General features: G+C 39.8%; 1 protein-coding gene across 8 annotated transcripts in view; it reads left to right on the top strand.

The window, feature by feature from the left end:
- The window catches only part of LOC132407418 (multivesicular body subunit 12B-like), a 334,665-nt gene that overhangs the window by 205,495 nt on the left and 105,916 nt on the right, over window positions 1–23,254 (top strand). For 5 of the 8 annotated variants that reach the window (XM_059993879.1, XM_059993878.1, XM_059993876.1 and 2 more), the window contains exons 8-10: window positions 7,167–7,222; window positions 16,348–16,407; window positions 16,580–16,632. In XM_059993879.1, coding sequence (XP_059849862.1) covers window positions 7,167–7,222; window positions 16,348–16,407; window positions 16,580–16,632 — 169 coding nt within the window. The remainder of the gene's footprint in view (window positions 1–7,166; window positions 7,223–16,347; window positions 16,408–16,579; window positions 16,633–23,254) is intronic. The other 3 variants (XM_059993881.1, XM_059993880.1, XM_059993877.1) reach the window with 1 other exon arrangement.

Raw genomic sequence — 23,254 nt, 5'->3', positions numbered from 1 at the left:
AACCAGTACACTACCATGCATCATAGAAGAATAAAAAAGTGAAGTGCATCAGGCATGTTTGAGCTTTGAGTGCACTTTATGGCCATTTATGTGGTCCTGCAGTTAAGGTTAGTAAGTAAATGTAGGATCCAATCAAAATCTTGTACGTCAAGTTTAATATGTGTGTTAGGCCATCACATTTCACACTTCAGAATGGACATAGTTCTTCTCATTCTCATAATCACTTCCATCTACAGTACAACACTTGCCATTTCAAGCAATCCCAAATGATTGTTTGTTTTGTAATGATTGCTCTGCACTTGTAATATTTAATAGCTTAGAGCAGTTGTCTTGAACTGTGCTATTTTCTGTTGGCAATAAAACAGCGTAATAGTTATACCATTATTAATTTATTTCCACTAAAATGCATAACAGCCATTTTCTCCTACATCACCTTTGTTTCTAAATATGCGTAGAAATGCATGCAGAATGTTCTCATCTTAGGATCAAGTCAACCGTTCAATTGGATAGTGACTATTCTAAACCTAAGCCATAACTCCCTTTGTTGTCCTTCCCAAACCTAGATCACTCCCTTTTGAACGTTTCTGATCACCTAGGATCTACAGTCACTTTGAAAAAGAGTTCTCACCTTCTCTACCACTTTATGTTATTTGTTTCATGGATCATTCCTTGTTTTTCCAGAACAGTAGAATGCAAACCAGTTTCATACAACCAGCTCTCATAAGCTAAATCTTTTAGATAAATCGGCATTTTACCCTTTATAGCATACTCTGAAACTGACAAGGTTATTTTCTGGCATGTTAAATAGTAATTCACATGCACCTCCTCCAATCATGTATAATACTTTCAGTGTTCTCAATGTTGCTGCCTCTACCACAGCAGGAAAAACTAGACTGTGCTAAACACCTATGCTTTATCTGCCCTTCACCAACTAAAGTTCCTGAGTTCACGTTATTTTAATTCCCCTTCGCATTCTCACGCCAACCTGTCTGTCTTTGGCTGCCTTCAGAGATGGGGTGAGTCCAAACACAAACTAGAAGACCCAGCACCTTATATTCAGCCTGGGTAGTCTACAACCTGACAGAATAAACATTGAATTTTCTACTTTATGTGACCTGCACCTCATCCTCCTCTCTCTCTCCTGATCTATACATATCCTCTCACATGTATCCTCCTTTCCAAGCTCACATCCCTATTCCAATTTCTTTTCCCTCCCTAAACCACTCCTTCTGCCCATCTATCCACCGGGTTCCCTCCCCTCGCTGTTTACATCTGTCCACCATATTTCCTGTATTTAGTACCTCTTCACCTACCTTTCATTTCAGATTCTAATATTTGCAGCCCTCCATTGCCTCCACCTAATACCCCGCCCCCCCAGTCTCTGTTGTTATCTCCACCCGTTTGTTGTCCACCATTCTTCTTCTGCGAATCAATCCCTCCTCACTTGAATCCATCAATAGCTTGCCAGCTCATGCCTCCTCCTCCTCACATCTTCATGTTGGCTTTATATATCTTTATATATTTCAATTTAGGGTCTCGATCCAAAACGTTGACTGCCTGACCTGCTGATTTCCTCTTGTTATCCAGCTTATGATTTTATTGTTAAATAGAACCGTTGTATTGCTTGCATTACCCAGAAGTGTACTTGTGGGTAATGTTCATGTGTACAATTTGGGTAAAACTTCTCTCAGTTCCTCCGTGCGAAAATTCATGAATTCCACTCGCCACCCTGCCGATGAACTTGCCAAGTGGAGACTAATACCTTCTGTCATTCTTACTTTGATTTACTTGAGCTAAAATAATTGTCCCAAAAATGGAGAGCTATTGGGATAGAAGATTGTTCAATTAAGTATAATGTGTTCATCTTTTTCCTCTACCGCTGAGTTAGTTAAAATAGCTTTTCTCCTATAGTGCCTTTTGGAAATCTGACAGATTGAGGTTAAAAAGCCTATAAACGGGTCTCTTTTATTCTTGAATATTGTACATCATTGGTGAAAAGTTCAAGTTGCTGAGTTGTTGATCAGAACGCAGCAGACTCTTTAAATGCACGTATTTTATCAACAGAGGCAGTGTTAAAATTTGACAGCCTTGACATGCTGATTTCTATGTACACTCATTTCAGTGTGAGGTTACAGGATTAATAATACAGTTTCATGCTACTTGCCATTTTTAACCATGATCATTATGATAAAGGGCATATACTTAATTATAGCCCTGTTTAATTACAGCTGTGTTGAAGCTCGTTTGTTTAGTAGAATGCTAATTAAAGTGGTGAGCCTGTGGCATGTCCTTATTTTCCTCCTTTGTGCTAGGTGAATGAACTAGCTGTAATGCACCATGTATTGTTGCTTTACTCAAATAATTACAACCGCAAGGCACGTTCTGCTGGATAAGTCCCAGAAGTTTTAAAAAAGTTCATTTACCACTGGATTCTTCTGCTGTGTGCACAGCCTCATTGAGTGTGGCTAAAGTTCAACCCTTAATGCCACTATTTTATATGGGACATTGAAGATCTTTAAATTAGTGTATTGTTTAGAAAATCACTTCTGAGAATTATCATTTACTTACTGTTAATTTATATAAATATTGAATCTTCAATATAATCTCTTTAAATTTGTTGATTCAGTATATTGTAGCAATACATTTTTTAAAAAAATTACATTTAATATTGAAGATTGTTTAATATACTTTACAGTGCACAGTGTAAAGAATTGTTACTCCAGATTCAAGGCAGCACAAAAAAATTAAAAACCAATTATCATAAAATAAACAATATGATTACAATAATCATAAGTTTATATACATTGATTGCATGTCCATAAAATGTCGCTAGAGCGGATGTGTCTGTGACTCTGACAGGAAATGATAATGTAGTAGTAGTTGGGGGGTGTAGAGAGGTGGGTGAGTGGGTGGAGATGTTGATCAGCCTTACTGCTTGGGGAAAGTAACTGGTGGTTCTGGCATTGAGCTATGTAGCCTCCTCTTTGATAGGAGTGGGACAAATATCCATGAGCAAGGTGGGTGGGATCCTTTATGATGCTGGCCCTTTTCCAGCACCTTATCGGTGGGTAGGCTGGGGCCAGAGATGCGTTGGGCAGTTTTGACTACCTGTTGTAGAGATTTCCTGCCTGCCACAGTGCAGTGATGTAGCTTGTTAGGATGCTCTGTACTGTGCATCTGTAGAATGACCTGAATATGATTGTGTATAATCCAACTCTCTTCAGCCTCCTTCAAAAGTAAAGGCACAAGTATGAGAAAGTCTTTATAAGCTGAAAATCCAAAGCAACACACACCAAATGCTGGAGGAACTCAGCAGGTCAGGCAGCGTTTATGGAAAAGAGTAAACGGTCGACATTTCAGGCTGAGACCCTTCATCAGGATTGGAAAAGATGATGAGAAGTCAGAGAAAGAAAGTGGGCAGAGGGGAGGCAGAAGTACAATGCGGTGGGTGAAAAAGTAGAGGTGATGTTGATCTTTCCTGACTCTAAATTGTGTTCTGGGACCAGAAGAGTTTGTGTGAGATGTGCACTTGCAGGAGTTTGAAACTGCTCACAGTTTACTCTGCTGTGCTGCCAGTGTATGGGGGCGTGAGTCATACAAGTTCTCCTGAAGTCAGTATTTAGAAGCAAGTTCAAATAGTGCTTCAGTAACCCCTATGCTATAATCTACTTAAAAAGATATTTTAAACTTAATTTGAACCCTAGATGGAATTTTGTAAATTGCGTAAAGATTCAAGATTTAAATCTGATGTAAATGTTGTTCTCAGAATTTCTCCTCTCTCAGTTACTTCTCCATTCTGATACAGAATTAAACAGGATTAGGAACTCTAAGTAGAATTATATTTTACTTGATTTCAGTAGTATTTTACACAATATAATTTACAATGCAATTTTAAACATTACAAATTTATTTTTGTATATATTATAAAGCAGATTCATGCCATCCATGGGCAATGTGTTCACTTTGCAGTAAGAATGATCTGTGAACTCTGATGAGCAACATACCTCTGACTAAATATGAATTTCAGTGGGCTGATATTTTGTGTTGCTTGATTTCTTAAGGCTGATATTCTTTTATTTTTGATCATATGGTTGACCGGTTTAATGTTACTACTGCTAGGTTGCAGGAATAGTACAACAGTGACTAATTATTCAGTAAAGAAACCAATGTCAGCAAATAAAAATAAAGTTCCTGTTGCTGAGGTGAGCGCACATGAAAGGATATAGAAGAAAAAGGCTCTGAAATGTGTCTCTTTTGATAGAGCCATTACAATCAGATGATTGGTTGTCAAATGTTGGGCGTCATGGTAGCCTAGCAGTTAATGTAAAAAATGCTATTACTGTGCCAGTAACCCGGGTTTAATTCCCACCACTGTCTGCAGTGAGTTTGAATGTTCTCCCCATAATTGTGTGGGTTTCCTCCAGGTACTCTGGTTTCCTCTCATTTTCCAATGATGTACAAATTAGGTTAGTTGGTCATATGGTTATAATCGGATTTCGCAGGCTTATTGGACCAGAAGGGCCTATTTCTGTGCTGTATTTCTAAATATATCAAAATAAATAAATAGTGTGTTCCATTAAATGGGCTCACTTGGTTAAACATGCATGATTGGACATTTGTAGAGGGCCTGATGTCTGAATTGTGATGTTTCTGATAGCTGCAAAATTTAAAATTTAGAATTCTTGAACTAATCATTCATGCCATAAAAATCTTTATGGGAGAAACTGAATAAAGTCATAAATCATGAATGCTGAGGCTAACACTAACCAACTAAAAGTTTGGCTGTTTCCCAATAACTCTTATTAAATTTTGATCTAATGAGTGCTTGAGGGACAGGCTTCATATGCAGGTGGTCCATTAATACAGTGTTCTACAATAACATCATTAATTTTTTGAAAGAACTTGCTTTACTTGGGCAATGTGACTTATAAAAATGATTGCTCTTTTGAATAGACGTATCATTTAACCTTATTAATTTATCATTAAAATGTTTTGACTGTTGCTGCAGTTAGTTTATGGAAGTTTCCTAGGAAGTAGTAATAAAGTCAAAGCCAGCAGTATTATTTTTAAAGACGCCAAGAGCTTAGGTATTTGTAATTTAACTAAAAAAGATTGGTCGCAATCAGAACCAGGTTTACTATCACTGGCATATGTCATGAAATTTGTTGTTTCACAACAGCATTGTGGTGCGATACGTTAAATGCTGTTACGTACCCCGTAACTGGGTGTCTGACCAGCAAAGATAGAAGAATCCATTGGAGTCTGGTGGTACTATTTTCAAACAGTGTTTATTAGTAAAATATACAAATCAATATCAACAATGCAAATATATAGATAATACACGTTAGCAATACTAAACCTAAAAGTGTGGGTATAATAATAATCAATAATAAACCAGCTCTATCTATGTCTAGGGGATAATGAATTGTCACATGTGACTATAAAGTTCAGTTCAGTTCATACATACTGAGGTAGTTGTTGGTGGTTTTATTTTAATCGTTGGAGAGAGAGAGAAAGAGCGAGCGAGCGAACAGTGACAACTACAGTCAAACCTTCCGTTATGTTCTTGATCAGTCGATGTGTTGTGGTCATTCAGGTATGACCCCTCTGTCCTTCAAAGCTAGACCGTTCTTCTGTGGTGGACTCATCACCCAGGCAAGGGCGGACACACACACAAGCACCCACCTGCCCCGCTATAAACACTGAGTTAAACTGACCGATCCTTTGCTCGGTCTCCGATGCCCCACACCTTCCTGTGGGTTCCAACACTCAAGCAGTGCTCACTAGTGTGTCTCCTGAGAAACTTTAATGAACAGAATGGTACCAAGTAAACAGCCCTCTCCGGAGCCACAAGTCTTTCAGGAGTCATAATATGGTTGAACAACAGGCTTCTCTCCCCCAGTGTTAGCTCTCCCTGATCTGAAGCAAATGTTCCAGTCCCAGTATGTTTTTCCCTTTGTCTCTCTTTCGCTGTCATTAGCAGCATGGTAACAGTAACAGTTTGTGATTCTCCGGGGGGGTGGGGGTGGGAAGATATGGGCAACTCTGTACCCTTCTGCCCATCAGAACTGTTCATCCTTTATAACAATGCTATAAGTTACAATAAGAAATGTATATTAAAAATTAAATTAAGTAGTGCAAAAAGAGAGTAAAAATAGTGAGGTAGTGTTCATTGTCCATTCAGAAATCTGATAGCAGAGGTATAAAAGCTTTTGAAAGATGTTCTGCATTTGAATGGTGGTTGGCACTGTAAAAACTAATGTCTTATTCCCACTCTTGCTAACAGCTTTCATGCTTTCTAAAGACATGGAATGTGCACTGAAAAAAGGCTGCAACTCCAGATTGTTTTATTCCCCTCTAGCAGACCTGTGTGCAACAATAATTACTCAAGTAGAATGTTCATTCGTGCCGTATCACATGACATAGGCAGTAATTGTGTTTTCAAAGCCATGATTGTTCTTGGCAAATTTTTTTACAAAGTGGTTTGCCATTGTCTTCTTCTGGGCAATGTCTTTTCAAGTTGGGTGACCCCCCCCACCCCACCCCCCAACCATTATCAATACTCTTCAAAGATTCTCTGCCTGGTGTTAGTGGTCACATAACCAGAACGTGATATGTGCATATGACCGTCCACCCCCGCTCCTGTGGCTTCATGTGACCCTGCTTGGGGGGGAGTGGGGGGGCTCAGCAGGTGCTAGACCTTGCCCCCAAGGGTGACCTGCACTGTATTGGAGCGAAGGAGTGCCTTGCTCTTTCTTTCGTAGAGACCCTATCATCCACTCAATCAGAACAAACTTTCTTAATATTAAACATTTGCTAGTGTGTCAAGCTAATCTTCCTGTTCCCTCTTAAAACGTCTCAGCAAGAAGGATCTAAATGACTGAAAATGTAACCACCTGCTACACTGCAAACTCTCCACTTTAAGGTGCAGTGGAACCCACTATTGGTTGTATTTTTAAGGTGAATTACCTAATGGCTCAATAAATTTAAAGTAGAGCTGTTATTGTATGAAATTAGTTCATTCTTGGCTACACGAAAATGGGCTCCAGATTTTAAAAAATGATTACTTTTGATCTGCCACACATTTCAGTGCTTTGTAAATCTTTAATACAGAACCCTAATCAAGGGTCATAAAGAATTAACTAACCTTTTTTTGCCTGTTTCAGCAATGGATGGCGTGCCTTTCACGATTTCAGAGAAATTCGCAAGTGCAATAGAAGCTGTAAGTACTTTCAACTGTTAAAACCCAAGTATCAGATTAAAATGTAACTTTTAATCTTTAAAGCTACATTATATACAGTTATGTACTTGAATTTCTGTGCATATTTGGGATAAATATGAAGGTTCACTTTTGAGAGAAAAACACAGGGGAAAGCTGTATTTAAGCTAATATAATATTGAAGAAATTTGTCATTCTTTGCCTTCCTAGTGTGTAAATAACTAAGACTAGAAACTAAATATTCTAAATTTTAATTGAATTATGTTTGACTGCCTTAAAACACATGAACCAGTATTCAAATATGTTTGCAATTTTGACTTGTCCAGTTTGGCTGAATGAATTCACTTTGCCGTGTGCATATGCTGCCTGCTGCCCAATACATTTATTCTGTACTGTTTTCCAAATCTAGTTCCGAGGGTATGCTAAATCTTAATTAGACAACAGCTGTACCTCTACTGAGTTTCAGAGCAATCAATATTACTTAAGAACATTGTTGTTTAGCAATATCAACACCAGTTGAGAAGTGTGGAGAAGATTCGGACAATAAAATGAATCATTTAAGGTAGTTGGTGGTATAAGGAGTAGACATTTCAACTTAAATTTGAGGCTATCTTCGATTGAAATTGTGTGTATAGAGGTGAAACCATTTAAGAAACATCTACAGTTTCTCCTGGCTAGTTACACAACGTTCTATGAAATGAGAGTACTGGAGGAACTGAGCAGGTCAGGCAGTATCCGTGGAAAGGAATAAACAGTCGGAGTTTTGGGCCGAGATACTTCTTCAGGACTTGTGGAATAATCTGTGAAATGATGTCCGAAAGGCAATAAAAAGAATTTTATCTGAGCTAATATATTTGTCACCCACAAGTATTTCATGGTTACGAGTACAGTTCCCTGAACATAACCGATGTACTACTGAAAATGACTGCATAAAATGTTATGTATACTGTGTGGGGAAAAATGTGTAGAGAATATTGAAAACAAAGATTTATATTAGTAAGGTCCATGGTTTTGAAATACTCTGAATCCGAATATTTTAGACCACAAAATTGTTTTCTTGTAGTAACCACTGAAGAGATAGTTGCTACAGAACAGTGAAATATTTTACTATGTTAGGGAACCTAATTCTTTTCAAAACATGTCAAAGTTCAAAGTAAATTTATTATCAAATTACGTTTATATTTTCATGCAGGCATTCACAGTAGAGCAAAGGAATACTCTACACTAGTATCAGAGAAAACCTACTCACAAGCAAAGACTGATAAGCAACCAATGTGCAAAAAAAGTCAAATATAAAATAATAATAAATAAGTAAATAATACTGAGAACATGAGTTATAAGAGCCCTTGAGAGTGAGGGCATAGGTTATGTTTAATGATCAGTTCAGTGTTGAGGTGAGTGAAGTCCACGCTGTTCAGGAGTCTGATGGTTGAAAGGTATTAACTGTTCCTGAATCTGGTGCTATTACACCAAAGGCTCCTGTACATCCTTCCACGGGTAGCAGAGTTGGAGAGTGGATAGTGGGTGGTCTTTGGTGATGGTATTTAGTAAGGCGGCATGATGCCAACCTGGAAAAGCCCATGTTATACCTGTGCTCTTCTTAGTGGGTAGGAATTAGTCCTAAAGGTACACAATCTGTACTCTTAAGGCACGTTTTGTCACAATTCATTTACATATGTAACATAATCAGAAAATTCACTTATGGTTTTTCTCTTCAAATACACAGTTGTTTATTTTTAATCACATGTACATCGAAAAGTGGTGAAATGCATTATTTGTATTAACAACCAGCACAAACTAAGGATGTGCTGGACGCAACCAGCAAATGTCTCGACATATTGCAATGCCAACATAGCATGTCCACAATGTTCAGCAGAACAACAGAGAACACAATAAAACAGCACATACCAAGACAACACAATAGCAAAACAAACTCCCTTCCTCCCTGCCAACCATGCATACTCCCACAGAGGCAGTTCTCCAACTCCAGGACAGGCCTCAGGGTCTTGTCTTAATTTGAAATTTTAACATAATATAAATTACTAAAGTTATTACCATTTGTTTTCATCCTTAGATGCATTTGCATTAAGTATGTAAATAGTGGAAATGCAAAATGAAAAACTACCATCTGAATTGACATTGTCAAGGAGCAAAGAGGTTTCCTTGGCGATCCGATATGCCATGAGTTTTCTGCTGGAATGTCACTCGTCCTCACAGCACCTTGTAAAAATATTCAGCCCCCAAACCTTTGTTCACAAAAATGAATATTACAACCAGAGAATTTGATCAATTTAACTGAGACTTTTATTTGTGAATCACATGCTCATTTTTTTTCACAGTGGAACCCCAAAAAACAGGGAAAATTGTAAAGCATGAAAAACTAATTCAAAAACTGAAGTGTCAGCAGCTCAAAAGTATTCATCCCCCTTTGCTCTGTACTTAGTTGAACCATCTCTCACATCCATTACAGCCAAAAGTCTATTTGGATAAATCTCTATTAGCTTTGCACAAAGTGATGGAGCAAGATTTGCCCATTCTTCCTTGCAAAATTGTTCAAGTTGTGCCAGGTTAGTTGGGGAGTAGGAATGGACAGCAATCTTGACGTCATTCCAGAGATGTTTCTTCGAGTTAAGGTCAGGTCTCTGACTGGGCCATTCAAGGCCAACAGTTTTCTTCATTTGAAGCCACTCCTTGATTTATTTGGGTGGTTGTCCTGCTGAACGATGAACTTCCTCTCCAGTTTAAGTTTTCTGGCAGAGGTTCGCAGGCTTTCATTTAGGATCTCCCTTTATTTGGCAGCATTTATCTTCCCATCGATCCTGACCAGATTTCCAGTCCCTGGTGCTGAAAAGCACCTCCATTCCACGATACTCCCTCTACCATGCTTTACAGTAGGGGTGGTGTTACGTGCCTGATGCACAGTACTAAATCATGTGTACTGCTCAGTATTGAGGCCAAAACATTCCACTTTAGTTCTATACAACTGCAAGATCTTCTTCCACATCTTTGCAGAATCTTCTAAGTGATGTTTGCAAGGATATGCTTTTTTTTTTGGCCAGAGCTTAAGTGCTGCTCATCCATAAATACCTGTTTTTGTGCAAGGCCTTAGAGATTGTGGAGCCCTGAACTTATTCCCAATTGCAGCCAATTGCAGCTCTCTCAGTGAATATTGGCATTACAGAAACCTCTCCTTCAAGTGCCATTCCTCTCCTTCAAGTGCCATTAACTTTAGAGGAGCAACCTGACCTAAGCAGTGTGGCTGTAATTTCATATCTTTTCCACTTTTTCATGATGGACTACACCAAGTTCCAAGGTATATTCAATGCCTTTAAGATGGTCTTGTACCTTTCCCCTGAGTTGTGCTTCTCTCTTATCATTTCCCTAACTTGCCTTGAATGCTCTTTTGTCTTCATTTTAGTTTGGTGTGTTGAGAATCTACCATTCTGTTGGACCTTACAGAGGGAGGGGGTATTTATTCAGGTGATCCTGCAATTTTCTACATCAACAAATTAAGGAAATGTACAGTATTGCACCTAAAGAAAGTTAGCAGAATAATTACAAAGGGGATGAATACTTTTTCAGCCTTACAATTTTGGTTTATAATTTTTAGTAAATTGTTGACAGGTTTTTGATTTTTTTTACATGATCCACAATGTTTTGTATAGTAGCTCAAAAAAATCTTTCTTCAGTTTATTTTAAATTTAGAAATTGAGACAGTAAAATGTGAAAATAGCTGTGGGTGATGAATACTTCTTCGAGGCACTGCACATAGCAGTTTGTTGCAATTCTCCCAGCATGAGTAAGGAAATCTGAGCTCCTTTCACCCAGGAATACTCTTATTGTTGTACAAGGAAGCAAATGGCACCATGCTTAGGTATCGTTTCTAGTGTGCCACCTTAACCGGGGAAGAATTGTGAGGAAAAGATTGGGATGACAATAATGCAAGCAAAAATAATCTTTGCATGCCTTATATTGTCAAATCTGCAAATGAATGGGGACCATTATCCACTGCTCACACTAGGATGGAAGAAAGATAGGCGCTACAGTAGCGTAGCAGTTAGTGCAACACTATTACAGCTTGGGGCATCGGATTTGGGAGTTCATTTCTGGCACCCTCTGTAATAAGTTTGTGCATTCTCCCTGTGACTATGTGAGTTTCTTCCAGGTGCTCCAGTTTCCTCCCACAGTCCAAACACTGTGATAGTTGGACTATCACTGGTTAGTTATTTATTGAGATAGGGCAGAATAGGCCTTTCCAGCTCTTTGTGCTGTGCTACCGAGCAATCCCCTGACGTAATCCTTGCCTAATCACCAGACAATTTACAATGACCAATTAACCTACTGACCGATACGTCTTCAGACTGTGGAAGGAAACCAGAGCACCCGGAGGAAACCCACGCAGTGACAGGGAGAACGTACAAACTCCTTACGGGCAGCAGCAGGAATTGAACCCAGGTTGTCTTTACTGTAAAGCATTGTGCTAACCACAACATCATTGTAAAATTGTTCTGTGATTAGGTTAGGATTAAATAGCTGGGTCGCTGGGCAGAGCAGCTCGTTAGGCCAGTAGGCCTTGTTCCATGCCGTATCTCTAAATAATAAATAAATAAGTACTGCTTTATGTTTTCAATATATCTAATATTGTCAGTAAAATGAAAGCATCTGAGTATTTGAAGAGTCTGGTAAGGCATAATATTCTGTTATATTGATTCAAATAAAATTTAGCACAAGTAGCTGGAATATAGAGAAACTTTTTAATTAAAAATTGCTTTGTGTATTAATAATCCCTGTAATATAGTAATTACTGCAATTCCACCTCTACATTCTTATACCATTTAAAAATTAATTGTCCTTTGCTATGGTTATTTGATATTACCTAAATCTCTCAAATGAGTTAAATGAGCAAACTTTTGGAATGAAATGGGAAGTTTATTTGGAATGAATTTCTGTTGGAGAAAATATACTATCATTAAAAAAATAATGCTTTAACTTTGTTGAGGGAGTGGGAGTATGCTTGACTGTAACTGAAATTATTTTTTTATATTAAATGTCTGCATAATTTAAGCAGCATAGCTGCCAATAAGAAGTGAAGATGTCACAGCAGCTTAGTGTGTTTCATTGCAAAATAACCTGGTGAAGCTCAAAATCAAGACTTGCATTATTTAGGCCTTTCACAATGTCCCAAAGTGCTTTGCAGCCGGTGAAGTGTTGTCACTGTTCATACAATGTGGCAGCCAGTTTGCACACAGCGAACTCCCCACAAATGGTGATTTAGAATCACCTGATTGCCTGTATTGATGCTGCTGGATAAGAGGACAAGTATTTACAAGGCTATTGAAGATGATTCCACAGCTGTTCTTCAAAGCAGTATCATGGGATTGTTAACATTCTCCTAAAGAGAGCTGTCAGGGCTTCATTTTAACATCTTTGCTGCAAGACACTGCCTCTGACAGTGAAGGGCTCTTTCAGTACTGTCATCTAAAGCCAGCCACAATGAACGTAATTGCTTTGCAGTACCAAAATGGAATCTTTCAAACTGTTTAGGAATCTATTAAATCATGAAACTGAAGCCACCAAGTCTGAAGTTGTTCATTCTGTGGAGGTTGCCTGAAGATCCGGTTTTGGCCCTTTGCTTTCTAGTTTATCTGACAGAATGCTGGGATTCAAGGTGCATTTCCATAGCTTAAATGTCAACACCTCTTCTCCCTGTGTCCTCCCATGTCACAGACACCTCCGGATGACTGCTTGCTTGACACCCCGTGCCGGATGAGTCAGAACTTCCTCCTAATTAAATGTCACAAAGCTACAGATTTCCGTTTCCTTGTTGCTGGTTCCACTAGTCCTTCTCTCATTATAGAGTCACAGGGCGCCACATCACAGAGAAGGGCTCTTTGGCCTATCAGTCCATGTCGGACTGTTGTTATGCCTAGTTTCATTGGCCTGCATCTCTACCCTAGCCCTGCATACCCCTCCCATCCATGAAATGTTGGAATGAATCCTGCATCCATCGCCGCCTCTGGCAGCTTGTTCCACGAATCGTTCCCAGGGCAGATCATTCCACCTATCGTTTCCAATTCAAGCTGAAACAGGTGACTGCAGCACAGTACAGGCCCTGCGGCCCACGTTATAAACTACTCGAAGGTTATCGAACCCCTTCCTCCTAAATAGTCCTCCACTTTTATATAATCCATTAACCTTTCTTAAAAATCCCTAATGCATCTGCCCCTACAACCACCCCTGACAGGGCATTCCACACACCACTCTCAATGTAAAACAAAAAATGTACTTCTGACATTACCGCCCCCCCCCCCCACCCCGCCACCATAATACTTTACTCCAGTCACCTTACTCCCTCGTATTAGTCTTTTCCTCTGGGAGAAAAGCTCTGGCTATCGGTCTTGAGGGAGTCGACATGAATTATAAGGAAAGGTTGAATAGGAGAGGAGCTACTATGGAGTTATACAAAATTATGAGGGGTGTAGATAGATATAGTCACAGAGGCTTTTCCCCCCCTGAGGCTGGTTGAGACTAGAACTAGAGGTTAGAGGTTTAGGGTAAAATGTGAAATATTGAGGGAAACCTGAGCGGGAACTTCAGGGGCTGATGTGAGTGTGGAACGGGCTGCCAGCGGAAGAAGTGGATGTGGATCCAGTTACCACATTTAAGAGAAGTTTGGTTAGGTACATGGATGGGAGGAATGTGGAGAGCTATGGTCCAGGTGCAGGTTGGAAGGGCCAAATGGGGAAAAATGACACGAGCTTAGCTGGGAGTTTAGCTTGGCTTGGACTGGTTAGGTTTCTGTGACTCTATAACCTTGTTAAAGCATTATCTTTTAAGACATTTTCTACAAAGAAATCCATTCCAAATAATCATGTACGCACTCGTAGCAATTTGCAGTAGCTAGATAATATAGCAGTGTGGAATGAAGCTGGAGCATTGGGGGAGTGTGATGTCGTGTAGTCACAGGGAGTGCATGTTGACTCTGAAGGCGGGTCACTACAGTGGTGAGGCAGCCGCTGTGCTATTCTACCGTTTCCTTACCAGGCTCGGACTTTACAGTTGTCATCTCATCTGTAGCCTGCCCTGAACTTGGTCCTCCTTGTTTTAGATCTCTGATCTAACTTCCTTTTTTATTCCCAAATCACTTAACACTTCAGTTTTGTCCAAACTCCCACACTAAATTACTTCCACCATTTTCTCCAAGTTACCATGTCTGTCAGCCCTCTAATTCTGCCCATTTCTTCACCCGTCAACTCTGGTAACAGACATTTGCTCTCCCCTCACTAAACTAATCCTCTTCTATTCTGTATCTGTGCTGGCAGCTTCCCCTTTCCTCTCTGTCCTGAAGAGAGTTGCCGCCCGAAACGTCAGCTGTTCACTCTTCTCCATTGATACTGCCTGACCTGAATTCCTCTGGCATTCTGTGTGTGTTGCTTTGGACTTCCAGCATCTGCAGACTTTCTCAAACGAGAGAAAATCTGCGGATGCTAGAGTTAGTAGTTTAATTGGTCACATAGGTGTAATAGGGGAGCATGGGCTTATTAACATCGCTTGTTAACCAGGGTGTATCTCTAAGTAACATTAAACTCTGCCCAGCTAACATACCAATTTGTTAATTCTCCTCGACTCCACCAAAGGCTTGTGTCCTTCTGCTGTGAGGCTTTTTGATGCAACAAAGATGGAGGCTACTTACCCAGTGTGCATTTGATGGGATTTGATTTCAGGTTAGTTTATTGCCTTGTGTTGAGGCCTCCGTTGGTCAGAGTCAACTATGGATGTTACGTCGTAGCTGTCTAGATATGCTAGCCAGGGCTGTGCAATGTGGAGAGTAAGCTGTTAGCTTACTTTGAACTCAAAGGAATAGGGAAGACTGATACAGTTAGACACCAGCAGCATCGCAGGAGTGGCCATTCCACATCGAACTCAGTGTAGGACTCCCTTAGGGACTCCAGCTACAGATTTTTCCTCAGGGTTTCCTCCCGAGGCCTTCCCTCTGTGTAGGTATAGTCACAAGGCAGTGGAGCTTCGAGATAAGAGTTTTCCTTCTCCTGGATGAGCTTCTAAGCATAGCTGATGAGCCCCATCTTCCCAAAGGCACTGGTAACATGCCTTTGCCCCTTCTATTGCCTCAAACTCCAGGGTGTAATGAAATTTCTTGCTCATATAAACAGTGAACGTGACAATAATAAAAGCCCCTGCTCTAGCATATAACTCATTTAAGGTTCTAAGTAGAAGTCAAGGTTTTAAATATTGAAGTGCAGAGACGAATGAACAACTATGATGATATTGAATGTCATGCTAGAAATGGAGTCGTATAACATGAAAACGGGTCCTTCGACTCAGTTCGTGCATGCCAACTGTGCTGCCTAGCGAGCAAGTCCTATCTCTCCACATTTGCCCCATAGCCCTCCAAACCTCCCTTATCCATGACTTCTAATTTTACTGATGTAGCTGCTTCAACCACTATTTCTGGCAGCGACTAACAAAAACGCATCACCTTTTGCATAAAGAAGCTGCCCCTAATATCTATTTTAAGTCACTCACATCTAATCTTAAACTAGGGGTTCTCAATCTGGGGTCCACGGACCCCTTGCTTAATGGCATTGGTCCATGACATTAGAAAGGTTGGGATCCCCTGTCTTAAACCTATGCCCTCTTGCTTTTAGCATTGCCTAAAGATGATGTGTTTTCATGCTGTCTGCGCCCCTCATGTCCTTTCAGACCGCAATATCCTGTGTTCCAGGAGTAAAGTCCTAGAAGGGCTGAATGGCTTATTTCTGTTTCCTACAGTGTAAGATTGTTGGGTACAGTATTACAATTGAGTTGAGAAAATCTTTATCTGGCGAATTTGTGCAGTAAAATTTTACATTAACAATTGGGGATGAGTAAATAGATTTTTGAAAACAAAAGTACTGTAGGCAGCTTATTGTCATGAAAGCATCTGAAAAAGATATGCAACCATGCGTAAAACGATTAGTTGTAATCATAGGTTTTAGTCTGTCAAATAACCCTTGTTTAGTATTGGTGGTTTAGCAGAATTAATGTTAGCTATAATTTTGTACTCCCGGGTTTTGTCTTAGATTCATTTCTATTAAAACTCAATTTTGAACTTTTCAATTTGATTTCAGGTGCAGCCAGATGATTTAATGGGCATAACAATCAAATCGTTGGCTGAAATAGAAAGGGAAGTAAGTATCTTCGTTTAAATCATTTGAAAGAGAATATTATTATGTCGTGCCTTGCACGGCAGCCTTAAAGCATAAAGACTACGATATGATTCTGCGTTCAGATGCAAATGATTTGATTGTTTTCTTGTTGCAAAGCAAATATTTTGAAATAAACTATATTATATGTTGATAGATATTGGAACATGTAAAGGAAAAAGCTCTCTATATGCATTCAGCTAGCGTGAAGTAAGTTACTTAATGTATTTGCATCTTATCTTCAAAATCACTGCTTCATCTGCCCCCACCCATTTGCCAACCCGATTCCTGGTCATTCACATATTTCCCTGATTTGATCTTCATTTCCTTTGATGAGACTAATCTTGTGAAAGAACATCTATCGCAGACCATCTGAAACACACATGCTGGATTTTAGCTAGTTATCGTTGCCTGGAGTTTGAATGCCAAAGGTCTTGCACACTAATTTAATGTGCTCATCTCTCACTGAGATTGTTCATTGATGTATCTTGTTTGGTTCAAACTTTGATATAGACGTAACTGTAACTCCTCGTTTATTGGGAGAATACTTTAGTAACTCATGTCAAACTTAATATTTTTTCTCATAGTCTGACCCTGAATATTACCTTTTCTAATAAGTGCGCTCAGTGCCTACTTTCTGAGGTACCTCCTGTGCCTAATAAAGTGGCCACTGTGCACTTCGTGTCTTCTGGTGATATCACCCATCCACTGCGAAGTTCGACGTGTTGTGCATTCAGAGATGCTCTTCAGCACACCACTGTTGCAACATGCGGTTATTTCAGTTACTGTCACTTTCCTCTCAGCTTGAACCAGTCTGGCCGTTCTCTGACCTCTTTCATTAATGAGGCATTTCTGCCTACTGAACTGCCAGTCACTGGATGTGTTTGTTTTTCACACCACCGTCTGTAAACTCCAGAGCAATGTTTTCCAATGGGGGTGGTTACATGTCCAAAGGGAACGTTAGGGGAAATAGAAGTTGTCGGGGGAGCGTTCAGGATTCTTGAGGGGGTGGGGTTGGATGGCGATGTGGCACCCTAACTTGAGGCACGAAACTTACCTGACCATGTCAACTTTCTGCTGTTGTCAACATCCAATAGGCATTCCCAGTTTGTGTTAATTTTAAATTTTAATTTAACCCCATTAATGATGGATAAATGCATACGATGTGATCTCTAGGATTCTGAAGGTGGTGAAGCCTTGAATTCTAATCCGGCTAAGAACAGAAACCACAGAAAGTGTGTCAGTACAATGTTACATACCCGGAATATAGTTTTATTTCATTCCAGTCAGATCAGCAGCACCCATGTGTCTTATTTATAACACTGTACTGTCTAATGAAGCCGTGAAACCATCAAGATTGCAGGAACACTTCCGTAAAAGACACCCTGAAAGGGCTACTTATGGTATTATTTAGTTCCTGCGTTAAGATGAAAGAAGCATTTTCAAAGCACAGCACACTCGAGTCATTTGCCAAGAAAGCTACAAATGACCTTGAGAGTGGTCTCATTGCTTCTTACAACATTTCCAAAAATCTCATACATTGGTGAAGGATTAACATTGCCTGCTGTATCAGAAATGCTCACCACTGTTCTCAAAATGGATACCAGTATTTTAAAATCAATTCCTCTGAGTAATAACTCTGTAGCTCATCATAACAACAAAACAAGTGAAGACATTGAGTACCAACCATGCACAGAGCTACAAAAAAACAGAATTTGGGATGCAACTGGATGAGCCATCTGCGGGAGACAAATGAGCATTGCTAATGGCGTATGTATGGTTTACCAAAAATGGAAAAGTTTATGAAGGGATTCTCTTTTGTTAAAAAGTTAAAAACAAATATCAACAGAGAATCAATCTACTTTGAGCTCAAAATGTATATTGAGGATAAAAGTATTCCGATTAGGAACATGATTTCTTGTGCTATAGATGGACCACCGTATATGACAGGTTGCCATGCTGGTTTAGTGGCATTTCTGAAAAGAGAAATTCCAAGTCTGTTTGCAATCCATTGTGTAATTCATCGTTAACCTCTCACAGCCAGAAACCTCAGCCAGTCATTTCAAGCATGACTCTTCTAATATCTGCTATCAACAAAATGAAAGCTCATCCATTAAATAGCAGAGTATTTCACTAGTTGTGCCAAGATAATGATGAAGAGTTTGAACGCTTGCTTCTTCAAACTGAAGTGTGTTGGCTGTCAAAAGGCTGCTGCTTAAAACACTTCTTTGAACATTTTGACACTGTGGTTGAATTTTTGCTCAAAGTCAACAAGAGTTTGGGGAAAAAAGACAGAACTTCTGTGTAGAGATGTTGCATACCTCGCCAATCTATGACAAAATAACATTCTAAATATGAAACTGCAGGGTGAGAATTTCAATTCAGTGCAGGGAAAAAGTGTGGTGTCCACTTTTATTGGAAAATTGGAAGTATATAAGCAAAATATTGGGAGAAGGATGTTCTCACAGTTTCCCTGCATGGAAAGTATGGCACTCTCTTTCACAGATAGTGATCTTCAAGAGTGCTTACTGCTTACATCTGCAGTCATTGAAGAAGGATTTAATGATCTGGAAATTCTGGACTATGTAATTAACCCATTTCTTTGCAAGGTGGAATAACAGGAACAGAGCTTGCAAGAAGAAATTATCAAAATTCAGAATGATGAAGAAGCAAAAATGCTTTTCAAAAATGTCGGCTTTTGTGGTATGTGGCTACTCTGTCATACGATGTTTCCTGGTCTTTGGAGAAGAGGCAAACTGCTCTTCATCGCATGTGCAGTGAGCCACATACTCACAAAAAGCAGAAACCGCTTGGACATTGTTACACATGGGGACTTGAGGCATTAGCTGTCCCAACTTGAACCAGATATTTCTAAAAACCATCAAGTTTAAGGATCACATTGATATTGAAGCTGCTGTACAGCACATGGGTACTGTGTAAGCTAGGTTTAAAGACAAATAAAAATTTAAAGCAAAATCATTTTTATCAAGTTAGCATATGATAGACATGTTTTACACAGTGAGGGTGCTGGAAACTATATTGTACCTAAGAGGGGCATTGGCAAGTATGAAAGTGCTTTAGGCGGATGTTGGGCTAAAAATGGGTGACGCGGCACTAGAGACTTGTGTGTGAAAATCCCAGAACAGCAGTTTCTGGCACCAGCATTCATCACACAGGCAAAGTCACTTAGATCACATACTTGTAGGTACTTGTGTGCACTCAGTCCCAAAGTTGAAGACAAACAGATTTTTGAGAAGTATCAATGATTATGGCAGATAAGATAATCTTCTGACTTATTTGGGCCCAAAAGAGATTACAGTGCAGGAGTAGCATCATGACATATTCATTTATTTTAAAACATTAAATGACCACTTGTTTTTTTTTAACACGAATATAATGTGGCATTTAGCTGCTGACATTTTCTTACCAAGCACATGTAAGTTGGACCCTAGTGTTGGACATGTGTGTGTTCTATCTGGATTGCCTCTGTGGAAGAAATGTTCTCTCCGATGCTGTGTTGTGGGTTCTAGATTGAACTTGGAAGCTTGAGCAGGTAACCTTGGCCGTCACTTCAATGCTGTATTGAGAGTTTTCTGCACTGCCAAGGCTTAGCACTTGTATGAGGTGTTGCAGTATCTGTTTGCTGACCTTTGACTTGGGTACAAAATTAGTTCTCCCAGAGCAAAGAACAGTACAACACAGTACAGGCCCTTTGGCCCACAATGTTGTGCCAACTTTTTAATTTATTCTAAAAACAATCTAGCCCTTTCCTCCTGTATAGCCCTCCATTTTTTTAACATCCATATGTCTATCTAAAAGTTTAAATGTATCTGCCTCTACACCATACCTGACAGAGTGTTCCATAACTCACTACTCTGTGTTTAAAAAAATAATTAATTATCCTCTGCATATTTTTCTCCAATTGCCTTTAAAATTATACCCCTGGTGTTGGCAATATCCCCCTGGAAAAAGTCTGGAACAAAAGAGGAAGAGAGATGATTTGATAGAGGTGTACAAGATAAGAGGCATAGATTGAGTGGATAGCCAAAGAGAAAAGCCCTAGCTGCTCAACCTGTCCTCATTAGACGTGCTCTCTAATCCAGCCTGCATCCTAGTAAATCACTTCTGCACCTTCTCTGTAATGTTATCCTTTCTATAATGTTAGACCAACATTTCTGTCTACTAGTATTGTCAAATATAATCTGATGATCTTCTTCAAGGCTGTGGTATGCAGGAGTTTTCCATTACATGTTAAATGCAGTCACGCACTACTAAATTAAAGCAGTGGATGTAAGAACTGATGTGAGTCCAGGTTAAACCTTCTCTTTGTAGGATATATACAGTGTCCCTTGCTACACTCTTCCTCACACATGCTCCCTCACCTCTTTTGCCGGTAGATGAATGATACTGTCAGAGCTGCCTCCTGCTCTTGGACAGAATTGGGAAGCTTCCTGCTAGTTTCCACCATAGCCTCCGACTCACCTGTCTGTAGGAACTGAAACCATTCCACTTTTTCAACTGCAAGAGTGAAAGCTTTGCCTGACCTGAATGTTTCTGGCGTTTCTTTTTTTTCTTACAGAAACTTCCATTGTGAAATGCTTTGAGGTATCCCAAAGTTATGAAAGGCTCTATATAATAAAAACCTCTTTCATTAATAATATAAAATCCCCCAGTTTAATCCTAGCCTAATCGTGGGACAATTTACAATGACCAATTAACCTCCCAACCAGTTCATGTTTAGAATGCAGGAGGAAGCCGGAGCACCTGGTGGAAAGCCATGCAGTCAGAGGGAGAGCATACAGACTGCTTTCAGGCAGCGTTGGGAATGGAGTCTGGATTGCTGGGACTGTAAAGCATGGTGCTCTCTGTTACTGCTTTTCCCTCGTTCTACTTCCGAGCACTGACGTGCTGAAGCGATTTGTATGGATGAGATGCAAAACATTTTTTTTTAAGAGTCAGTATTATTTATTGTTATTCTTTAGTATAGGAGTGTAAAAGGGAATGAAATGATTTTTACTTCAAATCTGATGCAGCAGTAAGAAAAACACAATAAGTATAAAGAACACAATAAAAAGACTATATATATATAAAGCAATCCTATAAAACACAATGTACAAATAACTGTGATATGCATAGTCTGATTGTAACTACATAAAGTGAAGCTAGGGGATGCATATGTATTGGAGGTGGGACGTGGTGCGGTGTGTTAGTAGTTGGGGTGTGATCGGCCCGACGGCTTGGGGAAGTAACTCATTGTGAGTCGAGTAGTTTTGTCACTGTACATATGACAATAATAAACTAATTACTAATTTACCAATTGATAGGTACCAAATGGGAAATAACTAAATCTCTATAAAGTCAGAGTAATGCATTTAGATGGCTCCTTCACTCAGTGGCCACTTTATTAGGTACACTGGTACAGCTGCTGGTCAATGCAAATACTATACCTGGTCAGCCAATCATGTGGCAGCAGTTCAATCCATGAAATCATGCAGACAATGGTCAAGAGGTTCAGACCAAATATCAGAATGGGGAAGAAATGTGAGCTAAGTGACTTTGACCATGGAATGATTGTTGGTTTGAGTATCTCAGAAACTGTGATCTCCTGAGCCGTTCGCACACAAGGCTCTCGAGTTTATAGGGAACGGTGCGAGAAACAAAAACGCATCCAGTGAGTGGTAGTTCTGTGGGTGAAAACGCCTTGTTAATGAGAGTAGTCAGGGGAGAACAGCCAGACTGGTTCCATCTGACAGGAAGGCGACAGTAACTCAAGTAACCCTACGTTACAACAGTGGTGTGCAGAAGAGCATCTCTGAACACACAACACGTCAAACCTTGAAGTGATCTGCTACGACAGCAAAAGATCACGAACATGCACGCTGTGGCCACTTTGCTCATTACAGGAGATAATTAATGAAGTGGTCACTAAGTACGTATTTCCCTTTTTAATGGTATTTGGTTTTGAATTTCAGTCCCACGTGAGCAGCAGTAACTGGCAGCTTCAGTGCTGTACCGCTGCTTACAATGCTGAGGCTGCACATCTGGTCAGACATGCTCTTCATTCAGCACTTGGCTGGACCACAGGGCCTAACGTCCCACAACAGCAGAGCACTTTCACTCTTGGCAGAAACAAAGAAGGATTTATTTTTAAGGGGTGAGGAAAGTGTTACACATTTCAACCTCTTTTTTTAAAAAAAAGTAGTTTAAGTGCCAGTTGCAAAGGTGTAGATGATTGACTGTATTGCTTTTTCAAATGGAATGGTGTGAAATTGGAAAACAGATGTTAATTATGGACAAGAAGGCAAAGGAATTAAAAAGGTGAAGAGCAGTTTTTAAATAAATCTGTATTCGCAGTGTAGAGGAACAGAGGGATCTTGAGATCCACGTCCAAAGATCCCTCAGAGTTGCTATGCAAGTTCATAGGGCGGTTAAGAAGCTGTCTAAAGTGCTGGCCTTCATTAGTTGGGGAATTGAGTTCTAGACCTGTGAGGTAATGTTGCAGTTCTTTAAAACTCTGCTTAGACCACACTTGGAACATTGTGCTCATTTCTGGTCACCTCATTTTAGGAAGGATGTAGAAGCTTTAGAGAGGGTGCAGAGGAGATTTACCAGGACGCTGTCTGGAATAGAGAGCATGTCTTATGAGGATAGGTTGAGTGAGCAAGGGCTTTTCTGTTTGGAGTGAAGGAGAATGAGAGGTGACTTGATAAGGTGTACGAGATGATAAGAGGCATCGGTCCAGTGGATGGCCAGGGTGGAAATGGCTAATACAAGGGAGCATGATTTGAAGGTGATCGGAGGTAAGTATTTTTACAGAGAGAGTGTGGGTGTG

The sequence above is a fragment of the Hypanus sabinus genome, chromosome 18, assembly GCF_030144855.1.
Source record: "Hypanus sabinus isolate sHypSab1 chromosome 18, sHypSab1.hap1, whole genome shotgun sequence".
In the NCBI taxonomy this organism is placed as follows: Eukaryota; Metazoa; Chordata; class Chondrichthyes; order Myliobatiformes; family Dasyatidae; genus Hypanus; species Hypanus sabinus.
Note: the sequence above shows the minus strand (reverse complement) of the source record. Positions and strands in the feature narration are given on the sequence as shown.